This window comes from Oryzias melastigma, unplaced genomic scaffold (genome assembly GCF_002922805.2).
Source record: "Oryzias melastigma strain HK-1 unplaced genomic scaffold, ASM292280v2 sc00320, whole genome shotgun sequence".
Taxonomy (NCBI): domain Eukaryota; kingdom Metazoa; phylum Chordata; class Actinopteri; order Beloniformes; family Adrianichthyidae; genus Oryzias; species Oryzias melastigma.
This window is the reverse complement of record NW_023416925.1, coordinates 80,891-97,836: the sequence shown is the minus strand read 5'-3', so window position 1 is coordinate 97,836 and position 16,946 is coordinate 80,891. Positions and strand designations below refer to the sequence as shown.

The 16,946-nt window shown below is 38.4% G+C and overlaps 1 protein-coding gene across 1 annotated transcript; it reads left to right on the top strand.

The window, feature by feature from the left end:
* The first annotated feature begins 3,170 nt into the window (after positions 1-3,170).
* Positions 3,171-14,708, top strand: si:ch73-264p11.1 (uncharacterized protein LOC100000923 homolog). The gene is made up of 4 exons (XM_024265537.2): positions 3,171-3,344; positions 6,677-6,740; positions 13,005-13,242; positions 13,320-14,708. The coding sequence occupies exons 1-4, from the start codon at positions 3,202-3,204 to the stop codon at positions 13,358-13,360; spliced, it is 486 nt and encodes a 161-aa protein (XP_024121305.1). The 5' UTR covers positions 3,171-3,201; the 3' UTR covers positions 13,361-14,708.
* The last annotated feature ends 2,238 nt before the right edge of the window (positions 14,709-16,946 follow it).

Sequence of the window (16,946 nt, the reverse complement as noted above, 5' to 3'; positions counted from 1 at the left end):
GCCATTTCTGCATGTGTTTGACTTAATACTTCATCCCATTGCACTCTTGCCATATCGCAAACAAAGTCTTCTTCCTTAAACGATTTATGCATCCTTTTATGGATTACTTTAGGCCCTACTTTAGGCACTTTGGTTTTCAGAACAAGAGAGACAATATTGTGATCAGCTGACTGGCTCAGAACAAACATTAGTACACTTTTCAGCACAGTTTGTATAAATATGATCAATACATGTAGATGTACTCAGTCCTGCTTGATTAATTCCAGCTCTGGTTGGTACATTTATTAACTGACACAAGTTTGATAAAACAATTGTGTCACTAATTGTTTTTTTCAGAGAACACTTATGTGAAAACCAGTCAATGTTCATATCAGCTAAAACAAATACGTCACAATTTAAATCACTGACTCTCTGAATCATCATACATATATCGTTCAGGTATTCAGCATTTGAGCTTGGTGGTCTGTAACAGCAACATATTAACATAGGCTTTCGAAATGGAATGTGTACTTGAAGCCATAAAGCTTCAATGCTTGTTATGCAAAGATCTTTTCTCATTTTAACTGGTATATGACTCTGAATATAAAATGCAGTGCCTCCGCCATATTTGTTTCTGTCATTTCTGAATATATTGTATCCCTCTATGGTTACAACCGAGTCCTCTATTGGGTCAATGGTATTTCTGTCTATGTGAATGTCTCTGCTCGAAAGATATTCTGTCACTTGGCTTTCAACCGAGTTGCCATGATCATTAGAGTCCAACTCACTGTTGTCTCTCTTAACAACACGGACATATGATGGTGGTTTAAGTGACAACCCAGAAATGACCTTTTGAGTGTAAAAAGATTAAATTTGTGGATTTTTGGTATTGTTGAATTTAATGGATGACATTAGAGAGGATTATTTGTATTTTTGAGTGTAAAAAGATGTATTAAGAGGGTTTATTGTTTGTTTTAAAATTGAACTGTCATATTTTTGATACATTTAAGAAATTAAATGTTTATGTGTTTAAAATGTCATAAAAAGTATAATAAACTGTAATCTGTACCTTCTACAACTGGTTTTCTCATTATTTTTAATTAAAAATGTATACAGTTTTGTGTTTATATCTGACACATTTTTTTATAAGAAAAATTAAACAACTTGTGTGACATGATTTTAACACAACAATGTATCTATATAAGGACAACACATTTTGTGTTATATGTAACACAATTGGTGTGCCTATCATACAACACATCTGTTGTGTTGTATTTTCCAACACAGTAAGTGAGTAAATTGTAACACAGGAACTGTGTTGAAAAATACAACACAACAGATGTGTTGTATGATTGGCACACCAATTGTGTTACATATAACACAAAATGTGTTGTCCTTATATAGACACATTGTTGTGTTAAAATTTGACTCACTTTGTGTTATTATTAACACATCTCTTCTTAGAGTGCACATCATTAATTTGACTGTTTTGTTCAAAATCAGCCACCCGTGCCTCCAAGCAGCTTATTTTATTTTGTTGTTCCTCATTTAGCTTTTTAAATTCCTCATTTACTTTTTTGAGTTCCTTGATTTCACTGATTAAGTCTATTATTGTACGCTGTTGTTTTGATATGGTACTCAACTCATCACCCATCATGTTCATAGCTGCTTTTAATTCCTCTCTGTCTCTTTTTACCTCGGTCACCATTGTCGAGGAAGATATTCATAACCTGATGCTACAGTGGCCACCTGAGTTTGGTAGTCAATGGGTCGGGTGTAGTGCAGCTACTGGAGATGCTATGTCCTACTATTGCACTTATTTTGTGTGGTATCTACCAGAATAACAATGGTCCTAAAACCATATAACAGTAGAAAAATTCACCAAGAACAGAGTGAAAATGAATACAATTAGTTAACCGTTCAGTCTCCGCCTCCTTTGGTCGGTGTGGACTCCATGTAGATCACATGTCAAAGTCAAGGCCCGAGGGCCGGATCCGTTTTGTTTTTTTTGGCCATTTTTGGAGTTTTGCTAATTTTTTTAGCATTATGCTAGCTGTTTGGGCTAAATTAAACATTTTATCAGTTTTTAGGCTAATTTAGTATTTAGCTTTTATTTTAGCCACATGGTAGCTGTTTTGGCTAATTTCGGGTTTATTTATTTTTTTGACTAATTTGAGGTTTTGCTAATTTAGCTAGCTGTCAGCTACAGCATTTTCATATATTAGCTTCAACGTTTTCAGCTATTGGTTTCAGCATTTTCAGCTATCAGCTTCAGCGTTTTTCGTTATCAATTTCTTAAACTATCAGCAATAGCATCTTCAGAAGCCACATTCAGCTTACAGCATTCACGCTAGCATTTTTGCAGGTAATGCAATGTATATCGTTTTTAAAATGTTTTAGTATTAATTTATTTTTCCATGTTGATTTAAAAAATGAAGTACTTTAAATTTGGCTGTGTGGCTTCTGGAAAACCATAAATGTTTACATTTAGGCTGTGATTGTTACATTCCTTCTGTTAGCCTACAAACCGACCCTGAACCCCATCAGAGAAGAAAACACTGATGTGGCCCTCAGAAGGGAAGTTTAGGGACCCCTGATTTACAGGCGTTCCTCATGATGCTCTCAGGTTTGGTCAGCATCCTCCGCGCTGCCACCACCTCTGCCGTCTCCATCTTCGATCCCACCACACAGTCTGCCCTCTTGATCAGACGATTACGTTTTTTTGAGTCCTTTTTGCACCCCCACGCACACACACACACTAAAACAGGGCACTGAAAACAACAGATTGACAAAAATAAAAAGGAGTTTTGAGCAGACATTGTCACACCAGAGAGCAACAGACATGCAGCCTTACCTGCTCAGTATTGCAGACAAATTCTATTATTTTTAATTCAAGTCTGTCATTCTTTGTAAAACTTTTAGTTTTCATTTTGACAAATATGCGACCAACTCTTTAAAAATGTGGTGTTATAACTAAAACACAACTGGATGAGATTAATGGAAAGTCTGTTCTTCAGAATGTTCACTACAGATTTTTCTGTGAGGCTTTTTCTGCTTTTTTCTGAGTATCTGCTCACGTGTTTCCTGTGGTTTCCTCACTCTTCAGGACTGACCTCCCTTCACGTTTGATGCTCAGATAAAACACAGACTCTCTGTCATTCTGAACAGCTTACAGGAAGCAGAAGCTGAGGTGGATGTGTTGCTCTTCAGCCTGCATTTGCCATGGCGTCTGCTCTGCCAGAGTGCTACCATGGTCCCATAAGCAAGGCAGAGTGTGAGGAGCTGCTGGCCAAGAAGAAAAAGGATGGAGCTTACCTGATCCGAGACAGCGAGACCATCCAAGGAGCCATGTGCCTGTGTGTGTTGTGAGTACTCGTTCATGAGGATGTAAATCCTGCTGCTCTGAGAGACCCTTCTAAAGAAGACCATAAACTGGTTTGAAACACTCAACTGTTATCAACTCAAAAACTTTACTGACGTAGAGAGCATGAGGAAGGAGTCGACAGACACAGTCCGCCAAACCTCCACCGCTGCAGTAAAAGCAGCCACAATCTGAGCAACACGAGGTGTCCTTTATCACCGATACTAAAAAAATGAACCGATAAACCACCGAAGCTGCAAAGTCTCAGACACCAGGAGAAGCTGGAGTGAAAGTGAACTTTCCAAGATATGACAGAAGTTTATTACATCATCACAAACCTCAGCTCGAAGCTTCCACATCACAACAGTCCATGTGTTTAAAAAAAGATTCTATAATTCCTGTTTAAATCTATTGAAACGATCAGTTCATTTCTGTCTGACTGGAACCCCAAAATAACAAATCCTTAGCTTGTTTTGTAAATTTCTTGACAAAATCCATGAGAAAATGATTCAAACATTTTAAAGAAATTTGTTTAGATTTACTCCAAAATGCGTTATAGCTGTGTTAAATCAGAGGTGACAAATTCAATCTCGCAAGAGGCCAAAATCCAAAACACGCCGTAGGTCGCGGGCCGAACAGGATAAACATTTATTGAACACTCTAAAACTACATTTTTAAAACTTTAAAACTGTAACTTTTTAACATAATTATGAACTGGATATATAGCATTACCTGTGATAATGCTAGTGTGAATGTTGTAAGATGGATTTGGCCGCAGAAGCTGATAGCCCACTAAAATATTAGCTAAATGCCAAATTAGCCAGAAAAAAACTAACTTTGTTTGGCTAAAATAGCTAGCATGTTGCTGAAATATTAGCTAAACTTCAAATATCCTAAAAAATTTTACTAAATGCTAAAATAGTCCAAAAAGTTAGCAGAATGCCAATTTTTAAAACTTTAGAACCATAACTTTTTCACATAATTCTGAATAATAAAAAGGCAGGAATATTATTCCAGAATAAATCAACTTAAACCTTAAATAACTTTCAATATTTTACTCTCTATAAAAATATATTTTGTCAAAATTATTCTAGTTAGAAATAAGCACAAGGTAGCATCAAGTCATTAATAACAATAAAATAGAATTACCCGGAGGGCCGAATCCGGCCCCGGACCGTGACTTTGACACATGCTTTAAGTTATAAACTGCTTTATTTATTATCAGACAAATATTGCAATCAAAGTACACAACAGCAGAACTTTTTTTAAATACCAGAGGTTGAAATGAAGTTCAGAGAATCATTAACTTTTTGACAGAAACATTTCTAAAATTCGCAGTCAGCTTTAAAGATTCTAGGTTTGTTTTTCATCTTTAAATGTCACCAATATAGTTTGTGTTCTGTGTACTTTCCTCCTGAAGGATTAGATAAGCTTGTGTATCTTGGAAAGCTCTCTTTAAATTGTTAACTTGACCCACAAAATCTTTTCTCTACTTTTGAGCATTTGTTGCATTCACCCTGTCGAATCTTCATCAAATAATGTGTAATCCGAGCGGTAATGCTCCTAACTCTGGGATCCAGATGAATGTCGGCATAAACCTGTGGATCCATAAAATCAAATCAAACTTTATTTGTATAGCATTTTTCCAAAAAACGATTTCACTCAAAGTGCTTACATAAAAACATAATCAAATTTTAAAACAAAGAACAAGACATTGCTCATCCAAACAATGACCTCAACCCCCAACACACACGTGCACACACATGCACACACCGTGGTCGAAAATAAAAATAAATAATTATCACTAAAATAATAAAAAATAGAAATCTGGCTTTGTACTGAAGTGAGGAAACATTATTTTAGGGACCTGTCCACATAAGTGACCCCCCAATCAAGCTTACAGAATACACAGGACCCCCCAGATCCACGTGAAAAGCCAGACCCGGGAGATCCCACTGCAGCGACCCCGTTCGCTGATACGGGTCAGTCACTGATGTGGAGGATCCCTCAGAGGAAGACACTGGAGTTAAAAATGTAAAAGGAATAAAATAGAAGATATAAAAATAAAAACAGATATAAATAACCAGACGAGTAAATAAGTAAATAGACAAGACAAAACCAGTAGAGGTAAAATAAAAACATATCAATTTAGTAAAAACAGAGCATAAAACAATTACAATATCAAATAACTTTCAAAATTGTTAACTAAAAGCTAGATTAAAAAGGTAGGTCTTGAGCCTTCCTTTAAAAACATGAACAAATCAACTGTCAGCGCATTACAACACTCACAAACTAACAGAAACCACAAAACTTTAAATCCTACCTTGAGTTTTCAAAATAAGTTCTGTGACCCAAAAAAAGTAATTGTTATTTTCATGTTTATGCCTAAATGCTGCTCAAAAATCAGAGATCAGTCCACAATCTTAACCACTGACATTACTCAAATGTATAAATACAAAAAAATAGGAACATTTAATTATTTAATGGAAACTAAATCTAAAAAACTTAAATATATTGATAGAAAATAATGTTTTTACAAATGTGAACTTTATTAAGAGGTGAGAGTACAGAGCCGAGTGGGACTCCGTTAGACATTCTAACATTGAGGTCCTTATCAGAAAATCTTTTTTGACGTCTAGTTATTTTTATTCATTAGCTGCCTATTTCCTCTTGACCTTTCTGAAGAATGAAATGATAAAGAAGATACCACATTTCAAAGAAAAACTGAGACAAGACTAAACTGAGAAAAAAACAAACACCCATAGCTGGCTTGGTAACAACTTTATTGTGCAAGGCTAAAAATACAAAAGCCTTCTTTGTAAAATCACCACCTCACGCCGAGCCGTGTCGTTGCTGGGAGAAACATGCACAACTTTTGTGGCTCATCTGGTAACGTGACTGATGGAACAGTTCAATATGCTGGTGGCCAGAGCACTGGGGGGTGTTGGGTGAAAGACGCTGGAGTAGCATGAAGGCGTCTGCGCTGGTGTGACAGATCCCGTGACACCAGCACCACCACCCCCTCCTGTGGGTGCAAAACAACAACCTTCAGAGGATTTCATGTTTGTAAAGTCAGTCGGTCCTCCAGACTGCTGGGTCCAGCTTCTCCAAAGAGCTCCTCTCTTCTCCATTACTTGTTTAACTGAACAAAATAAAAAAGATAGATTTTCTTTCTTATGTTTGTGGTTAATACGGCTATGCTGTTTGAGCTTTTACTGAGGTTTAGTATTATAAGTTCCTTACTCAGTTTCATTTTTTTGGTTCCTGGTTTGAAATGTTTTTGAAAAAGCTTTGAGTCTGTTTGTTTGTAAATGTGTACGTGGTGTTTATCTGCAGGAAATGGAAGGTGGTGCATACGTATAGACTTTTCCGGACCCACTCTGGAAACTACACTCTCATGGTAAACAACACAAACACACACTCCCACTGCAGTAAAACAGTAGCCATGAAGGGTCAAAACTCGAATCATCTATTGCTTATCTAACCTTGTTCTCTGAAAGGGATCCAGCAGGTTGAGAGGATGGACGGATGTAACCTCCTTCTAATAACTTCTAACAAAATGGAATGTAAATAATGGTGTGAACCAAACATAGATTGAGAGGAGTTTAAGAAAGAAAAATATATATTTTTTAGTGACAAGTTGCTTTGAATTTGTTTTGACTCCTAAATTGTTCGACGTTCTAATGGAAAATGATTGGTATTCAGTGAGTCACGCATGTGTGAGACAGTGGAGAGATGTCCTGTAGGTGTGACAGAGGAGTTCAAGGTGGAGGATAGACTAATGAACAGCTGACAGATGAGGTTAGACAGGAATCTGTGTGGATCCTGATGTTTGCAGATGACATTGTGCTCTATAGTGAGAGCAGGAAGCAGGTGGAGGAACATCTAGAGAGGTGGAGGTCTGCTCTGGAAATGAGAGTAATGATGGTCAGCCACAGGAAGACAGAATATCTGTGTGTAAATGAGAGGAACTCAGGGAGGAAATGAGGTTACAGGGAGGAGAGGTGGAGAAGGTGGAGGAAATTAATTTGTTAAGGTCAACAAAGTGTAGGAAAGAAGTGAATCTGCATCAGCGACGTGCAGTGAGGTTTGCGAGTGTGAGGCATTTATCCTGTGACCCATATTTAGCATAAACACAAACAAAATATATTTTCCAACTACTAATTATGTTTAATATCTTATATCAGCATTCTATTTGTAAACATTAGCAGGACCAAGAGGGAACGTGGAATGTTTAGCGGTTCAAGACGACTCCAAAAAAAAAAAAAAAAACACGGTGAATGCTACAGATAGACTCGACCAGACACCACCACTCAGAAATCACACACTGGGCTCACCTTCACTAATGAATGAAATCCACACGTCTCTTCTATTTGGGAAAGATTTTGTGTGACTTTAGTGCATGGGTGTCAAACTCAATCGCACATAGAGACAAAATCCAAAACTCACCTTAGGTCAGGGGTATTCAAGTCCAGGCCTCAAGGGACGGTGTCCTACATGTTTTCCAACCAATCTTCCATTGAAGCTCCTTATTGGCTAAACATACCTGATCCTGGAAATTAGCAGCCAATAAGGAGCTTCAATGGAAGGTTGGTTGGAAAACATGTAGGACACCGGCCCTCGAGGCCTGGACTTGAATACCCCTGCCTTAGGTCGAGGGCCGAACAGGATGAACATTTATTGAACACTTTAAAACTACATTTTATTCTTCTTTCACTTTCGGCTTATCCCATTTTTGGGGTCACCACAGCGAAACAGCACCCACTTTAGAGATTTTACGCCGGATGCCCTTCCTGACACAACCCTGTACTTGACGGGCACAGGGACCCAGTTAGGCAGCAGCGTCAAGGGTCTTGACTAAGGACCCAATCTGGGTGGGGATCAGTGGACAACCTGGGAATTTAACCCAGGGCTCCTGCATGCAAACCCTATACTTAGCCCACTGAGCCACCCAGCTGCTAAAACACTAAACTCACTCTAAAACTACATTTCATAATTTTTCATAATGCTAGTGTGAATGCTGTAAGCTAAATTTGGCCACTGAAGATGCTAGATTATGAAGCTGGTATCTGAAAACACTGAAACTGGTATCTAGCTAAAATATTAGCTAAATGACAAATTAGCCTAAAAAACTAAAAAAAAAAAAAAAAATTTAGGCTAGCCAAAACAGCTGGCCTGTAACGGAAAAAAAATATCTAAACTTCAAAATAATCTAGAAAAATGAAAATTGCCAAAATTAGCCAAAACAGCTAAACAGTAAATATTAGCTTAACTCCAAAACTCTCAGGAGTCAGAGCTCTGTCCCCCCCTCTGAACACCAGCGGGAACAGTCACCAGAGTACTGACTGCCCTACATCTCCCAGCAGCCCCGGCCCACAGTTCCTGGATGCTGCTCAGCTGTCTCCAATCAGACAATCACCCACCTGCTTTTTAAGCAGCACACAGATCCTCCCTCTGTGTGAAGTATTGTTTGTACCACCGCCTGCATTACTGAGCATTTCTATCTAGACTTAATCTTCCGTTTCTGACCCTGCTTTTTCTCTGATTGCTTGCTGCCTGCCCTGACCCTTGCCTGGACTCTGACACTCTACTGTCTTCTTAGATGACCCCATGCTTGTGATTGACCTCTGCCTGTCTGACTCTGGTTTAGCTTTGTGCTTCATTCCAGTCTGAACTAATAAACCTGCTGCATATGGAACCAGCTGTCTGCTCGTTTGTGACAAAAACAGCCTAAAACACTTAAAAATTCAAATTTCAAATTGATTTTAATTATAAAGCACTTTTCATAAAAATAAAAACAACCCCCTTATATCAATTTCTATACATGTATACAAGTGCACCTACAGACATACATTAGAAAATATAAAATATGAGTAAATAAAAAAAAAGAGAGAGAACCCTGGAGACGCTGTCAGCACCAGCCTTCTGCCAGCTGGTCGTCTACTTCCTGACCTAAGGAGCCAGAGACCCACAGGTTCCCACCAGCCAAGGAGAAATCCGGGCGAGGGAACAATGGGTTCAAGCAGGGCCATGTCCCGTGGGCTTGAAAGCAGACGACCTAGCCAAGGGTGAGAAGAAACAAGTAAATACATTCATTTAAAATAAAATAAAATTAAGAAGTTAATAATTAGGAGAATATAAAAAATAGTAATTCATAAAAACAGATAGGTTCATTGGTGACTCTAAATTGCCCCTAGGTGTGAATGTGAGAGTGTATGTGTGTGATTGATACCCTGAGACAGACTGGCGACCTGTCCAGGGTGTACCCCGCCTTCGCCCATCAGCAGCCGGGATAGGCTCCAGCACCCCCGCGACCCCGAAAGGGATGAAGCGGACAAGAAGAAGAATGAATGAATGAATGAAAAGATACCTTATATAAAATTATAAAAAGCACAATGAAATATACAGTATATGCACATACTCACCTATACATACACACATCCTAAAATCTAGTTAAAAGCTAACCTAAAAAGATGCGTTTTGAGGTTTTTCTTAAAAGCCTCCACAGTTGATGAGGTCCTCCCCTCCTCAGGCTGTCCCACAGGCGAGGCCTGCAGTGGTGGAACGAGGCCGAACTCTAGGCACTTTTAGCAGGCCTGCACCTGAGGACCTGAGGGTTCTTGGAGGCTCATAAAAGTAACTCAGATAGATCAGAAGGTCCAAGACCACTAACACTCTCATAAACTAATAAAAGAATCTTAAAATCGATCCTGAAGCTGACAAGAGTCAGTGCAGGACTTTAAGATCGGTCTAATGTGCTCCCTCTTTCTGGTTTTAGTCAAAAGGCGTGCAGCTGCGTTCTGGACCATCTGCAGCCGATTAATTGCGTTTTTCTTCCCACCAGAAGGAAGAGCATTACCGTAGTCTAATCTAGATGTTATAAAAGCATGAAATACAATTTCAGCACTGGCTCTGGAGAAAAAGGATCTGACTCAGGAAATATTACGCAGACGATAGGAAGTTGTCTTAGTCGCCTGGCTTGTACATGCTTCAAAGCTAAGGTCTGCATCTATAATTACACCGAGATTTCTAACTTTGTCACACAACCACATTTTTGGCAGACAGATAAAATTGGACCCTCGCTCTTTCAGCCTGAGGACCGATGACTAAAACTTCTGTTTTGTCTTGATTGAGCTCCAGAAAGTTCTCTCCCATCCATCTTTGTATCTCTAAAATGGAGTTCAATAGGTCATCCATGGGTCTCATGTCATCAGGAGAGACGTCTACATATAGCTGAGTCTCATCTGCATAACTATGGAAACTTATGCCATGCCTCCTGATGATGTCACCAAGTGGAAACGTTCTTAAATACGCCTGCTTGTTGTTCAGTGTTTGGAAAAAACTGATCATTGAGCAGAGACCCTGGTCAACGTTGTGTAAAAGACCGTGATCTGAACTTTAAATGGAAACAAGTGGGACAGGAAATGTGGTGGAACATGTGGTTATCAACTCTCCAGACCAATCAGCAGCAAGAAGCAATTTGATGGTTTAACAGCAGTTCCTTAAGCTTCGATAACAAATCCTGCACGACATCAAGAGTATTTGTTTTTGAATAATCTCAATTGTTTATTGTTATGAACCAAGACGTTCTTTATGTCATGAGTTTTACCTTTCCAGGTAAAAAAATCTTCCTCCATCAATACAAATAATTAAATATGAAAAAACAATAATAACAATAAATAAATTGTCCAGTTGCATCATTTTGCAGTATCGACCAATCAAAAAGAGAATCAATTAAGTTAGAAAAAACAAAAGAATTTTAAGCTGTCAATGCAAATGTGACATCCATCCATCCATCCGTCCATCCATCCATCCATCCGTCCATCCATCCGTCCATCCGTCCTCCTGTTTCACCAAACATTCCAAACTTTTAGGAATCAAAACCACAAAGTTCAGTTGCCATGGAGATGGAGAGTTTTTCAAGAGTTGCATGGTTTTCTTTAAATTGTACTGTTTTTGATTGTTTAGAAACTCCAAAAGTCGTTCATGTTGATGGACGGATGCTGAGAGAGCAAATGAATGAACAAATTCACAAAATATTGAATGTCTTTCATGACAGAAAATGTTGCTTAAGAAAATGAGAAACTGATTAAAAGCTCAGTCATAAGTGTAGGAAGTTGTATAGTTTCCTGTTAGGAAACTTGATCTTACAACAGACTATAAAGAAAAGATGTCAGCTTTTTATACAGTTTCCAGACACAACATAGATTTGGGTAAGAGCCAAAAACTTGTTTGTACACAAGGAGTGAACAGAAGATGGTCACATTCGTTCAGCACACTGAAAGTGCAATTGGAAACCACAACACATCACACAGTCTGGACCCACACAAACAAGGCTGTTGCTTTTTCCTTCCACTGCATGTCTGCAACCTCGAGTTGTTGGTGTTGGAGACGGCTTTGTTTTCCAGATACTGCTTCTAGATGTCTGCACATTCGGAAAAACAGATGAAATCTGTGACCAGTTTTAGCCTTATTCAGAAACAAGCTAAGTCTTGATTGTTTCAACAGCACTCGTTTAATCTAGTGGACTTGCTTTTTGTCTTTTAATGTGTCCATATATTATTAAACTGCTTGTGCAATCCTAACATTTCATTTATCAATTTCTGGTATTTTATTTAAGTTTGCATAATTTTTGTAATTTTGTAAAACAAAAAGGTCCATATGAGGACAGATTAGCTTCTCCTTAACCCTTTAAAGTCGCACTATGAATTTTTTTTTTTTATTTGAAAAAAATATTCCCAGTAGTGTTTTGTTATGATTGTGAAGTTTTTAACCAAAATCTCAAAACCTAAATGTCTTAAAAAGCCATTTTTCATGTTGATCTGAAGCCTCTATTTTCAAAATCTCCTCTGGGGGGCGTGGCTTTTGGAGCTCCGCCCCTGATCCCCCCCATCTGATTATGATAGTTCGCAAGTGTAAATCTTGACCACTGCTACATAAAAACATCCATCAATCTGGGTAATGTCCAGCCGTATGGTTCTGATCCAGATGTCAGCTGGACGAGGAAGTGAAGATCTTCATGGACAGAACTTCCTCCAAAATCCTGATTCTTTCTCCTTCCAGTTCACCAAAGACTCTTTTAGCTAATTCTCCAATGTTTATTGACTGTGATCAATACATTCAATCATTGGTTTCTCAGAAATACCAAGCAAATGAATGTCAGACAAACCTCGGCTTTGAGTCTGTTTTCTCCTCCTCTTCCTTTCCCCTTTGACCTTAAAGTTGACCCTGAGGGCTTGTTTGCAGTTTTGTTTTGCGGCAGTTTTAAAGAAGCAGCGACCACACCGCGCGGCCCTCCTCCTCCCCTCCACCAAGCTTCAACAGGGGCTGCATCAGGCAAAATGATTGATTATGTGAAAGTTATTTTTGTAATGTTTTTAATTAGTATCTATAGTTTAAAGTTTATCTAGCTATCTATTACTTTTTTAACATTACATATGAAATGATTGGTATGTTAAACTTTAAAAAAAAAAAAAAACAATGCCTGCAGATAGCACCCTAGGCGGCCTAGGTGGCCTATATAATAAGTTCCAATCTAACCAACTCATTTTCCTGACACGATGGAGAGTCCTCTTACTTCAGGTTACCATGGTGAATCAAAGTACAACTTTCAGACTTCTGTTTCCTGCGTAAAAGTGAACTGAATCATGTGATCTTTCCTCAGACGGCAACAGGTGTGAATGAATCAACATTTAAGACTTTAGACGATCTGATCCGTAATTACAAGAGGAGAAACCAGGGCCTGGTCATGCACCTGCGGCACGCCGTCAAAAGGAAGATGGACCTGATGATCCAGAGCAGGCCGCCACATGTTCCAGAAAGACCAACAGGCGTGTCGAACCCACCAGCCGCTCAGTCGCCGCAGAGGAACTTGGTTCCCGTCCCTGATAACGATTATGAGAGTAAGGCTCTTTGATTCTCCTCTTCATTCATTTGTCAGATGTTCTTTGATCTTTCTCCACTTCTTTCTTTTTTGTAGATGTCGTTGAGTCTGATTACGTGGAAGTCCTTCCTGATTGATACAAAAAGCAAGACATTTTTCCCCATGCTTGGATTTATGAAGAGGACTCAGCACCTTAAACAGAACATTTAAACGCTTTCAAATGAACCAGCAAATGTTTTCGTGGGGAAGTTTGTTGTTTGTTTGCTCTGAAGTTCAAAAGAACAGACTTGACCTGAGCGTGGATAACAAGCTTCAATTTCTCTTAAAACAACTTTTTTACTCGTCACTTTTTCTCTTCAGTGCAGAGTTTGGGGGGATTTGGCCTCATTTTGATCCAGAAGGAATCATTTTAAATGTCGTGGACAGAGTCTGCATGTCGTCATGCTGAGGAAGCTCCACCCACTGAGCTGGAACGAGCTGGTTTGAAAGGATTTGGTCTGTCTGTGGCAGACAGGATGAAGTGCAGAAGCATGAAGCTCGCTCCGGTTCCTTCCACAAATGTCAGCTTGTTCTCATAGGTTTGTGATGCATGCTTGGTAATCTTAAACCATGATAATGGCTTAGTAACTGTTGCCTTTGTGGCTGCTGCGGTTTAACTCATGCAGTACAATGACTGGTTTAGAAACTCTCCACCAAGAAGCTAGTTATCAAAGAGATAAACGAAGGATAAAAAGGTGGAAACCTCATTATAAAGGAGGTGTGGGAAGTGCAATGACATGCAAGTGTAAAGTGTAAATAGAGATGTATCCACTGTGTTACTTGAAGCCACATTAGAGAGCTGTCCTTAAACAAACATGTACATGCTTCCAAAGAAACTGAAGACTAAAGCATCACACAGAACAAAGTATGCAGCGATCACTGCCTTTTACCAGACTCACGTTTGCTTTTTGATGTAAATGTAAAAATGTTGTTTGATGGATGCTTTTTATTCTTTGACAAGCCACATGTTTGTTCTACCGCTGTAAAACCACAAAGTTTCTGCACACATTGCACAAGTTTGGGAGATGCTGCCTGGGCACGACTGGTTTCTCTGAAACAGTTTAAGTTTGCTCTCAGTGCAAAGGGATTTGTATGTTTGACACGACCTGAACGCCTCATCAGCTTTACAACAACTGAAGCTGAAAACCACTTGAGATGAATTCAACGTTACGTCTCATCCTGACTGCAGAACCACCGAAAGATCACCTGTCATCTGAAGACACTGCATAACTGCAGGCCACATCTTTTCATGTGGTGTGAGCCTTCAATAGTCCCTTTTCACAGAGACGTCGAACAAAATGGCGACAGGACCCACAAAGTGAAAAGTTACTTCAAGTTTTCGGATTTAGAACGGCAAAGCTGACAGCTGAACATTGTTTGACACAGTTTTACATAAATAATAAAAGGTCATTTTAGCAATTTCAGCAGAAAGATGTACAATATTTATTTGATGAATGTCCTGCTGAACTGTATTTTCATTTCAGATCGTTCACAAATCAAAATACAAATGTAAATAATCTTTCAATATTTGATGTTTTATGGAAAATATCATCCTTTCATTTGAGCAGATATTATTTTAACAGGGTCTATTTTGCTTGATGTTTTCCAATGTTTATTAAATGCAATCAGCAAAAAAACTGATGGAAATTTGTGATGGACACATTTAATAGGAGCAGCCAAGATGCAGATTGCTGCATGTTGGGGTTTTAATTGGGCCCGAGGCTAGATTTAGTTGCTGTAATCAGAGGTATTTGTTGTTTTTCTGGGTATTTTAAGGGGTAATTGCAAAAATAGGAATGGTTTTAATAGGAATATTTTTTCCATGGTTTCTAATGATTTTTATCCTTGTTTACCTTTATTATGCTGCAGGAATCAGACATGGTTCAACAGCAAAGAGGAGCTACATCAGAAAATAGCAGTTATTAGTTTTTCTTTATTGTCAGACACGTTGAAATCGTCTGACTTTAGCTCTGATTTCAGTGATTTGTAATCAACTTTAACTGGACAGAAAAGATCTTCTGCAGCTCTACGTCTCATCCCCGTCATGGAAAGCTAGCGATAGCATTAGCATCAATTAGAAGAAGAAAATCTGAATTACCTTTATAATCAAACAAGCAGCATTCAGTGCCTTCGTCTGACTATGACCGGGTTATCAAAGACAAATAATCCACGACTCGTTTAAGATCGTCCATAGGAATTTGGGGAAGCAGTTGTGGAGCGTTCTGCAGGAGGAATACTGACATTTGATCTGACGAATACAATCAGGTTTAATATTTATAAAATATTGTTCAAATTTCTGTAACAATTGGTTAGGTTACCCTTTATTATTTACATAAAATTTCTTCAGACACTGTGCACACTCGCCATTTTGTGTGACGTTTCATGAAAAGCGTCTATTGTAAAGCTTCAATTCCCACAACAAAGGAGCCACGAAATGAAGAACTGGAAAATTATTCTTTCAATTTGATCTGTGGTAAATCTCTTTCTGGAGAACAGAAACATATTTGATAACTTCACCTGAACATTTTTAAACTTTACAGATGATGCAGCTCTATTTTAGTTTGTTGACCGTCGGTCCATCTGTTCTGAGTTACAGAGAGGTGAAGATGGAAACATCAGTCCACAAAGCCACAACTTCTCTGACCCTCTTTGGGACATGAACTTGTGGTTGGTGTGATCTCCGCTCTGAAGTTTAGCTGCTGCTGTGATCACTCTTAAGACCTACTTAACAGAAAAGACTCAGGAAATACATTGATAATGTAGCACTTCCAATTATCTGAGCATGTTGTATATATATATATATATATGTGATTGTGGCATTTATTTTTCAAATAAACTCTTCAAATCTTTAACAAACTGTAGCTTTTCAACCATTAACATGATAATTCCAGAGATTTTGAAGGAAAAAAGCGGCGTGAAAAAATTACAGTAAATCAAAGAACGTAAACATATTCTGTCTTTTCTCACACCAACAAAGTGGAAGTCCTCTAAAGCCATCTTCATTCTCACAGCACCAGAGAATAATCAAGACCTAAGTCTTCAATGAGGAAGAAGACGAGAGGAAGCATGAGACTCGCTTACACTACAAAACACAGTCTCACCAAGAATAGGAACCAAAATGTGACAAAACCACAGTTTCCATTCAAATGAAGGCAATGAAAGCTCACATTTCTCTGAGAAAAATTTCTCTGAGAAATTTCTCTGAGAAAAATTTCTCTGCAATATGTACTTCAAAATATTTTTATTTTCAATCTTAAACAATGTGAAGCATAACTTATACATCAGTATTGACCTTATAAGGAAGATCAAATTTGATACTGCAGACAATTATTTTGGCATCAGTCACTGATTGCAAGGACCATATCATTTTCACAAGTTAAAAAATATAGAAAGGCCTAAAAAGGCCTCAAAGGAAAGGCCTAAGCCCAAAAAGACATAACCAGTGTGAAGCAGAACACAAAATACACAAAATAACAGACACAGCCCTAAGTTCTGTATTGTTTTTGCAATGTTTCTTCTTTATAACAGATCCCTTGATCGAAAATTTGACCCCCGACGAATATTCAAAAAGTCCCCAGAATTGGCACACACCTAGATACAATTGAATTTTTGGCATAGTGCGCGTTACTCCCTCCTCAAAACGATGACATCACGACGAGTGATACAACAAAAAAAGATGAAGGG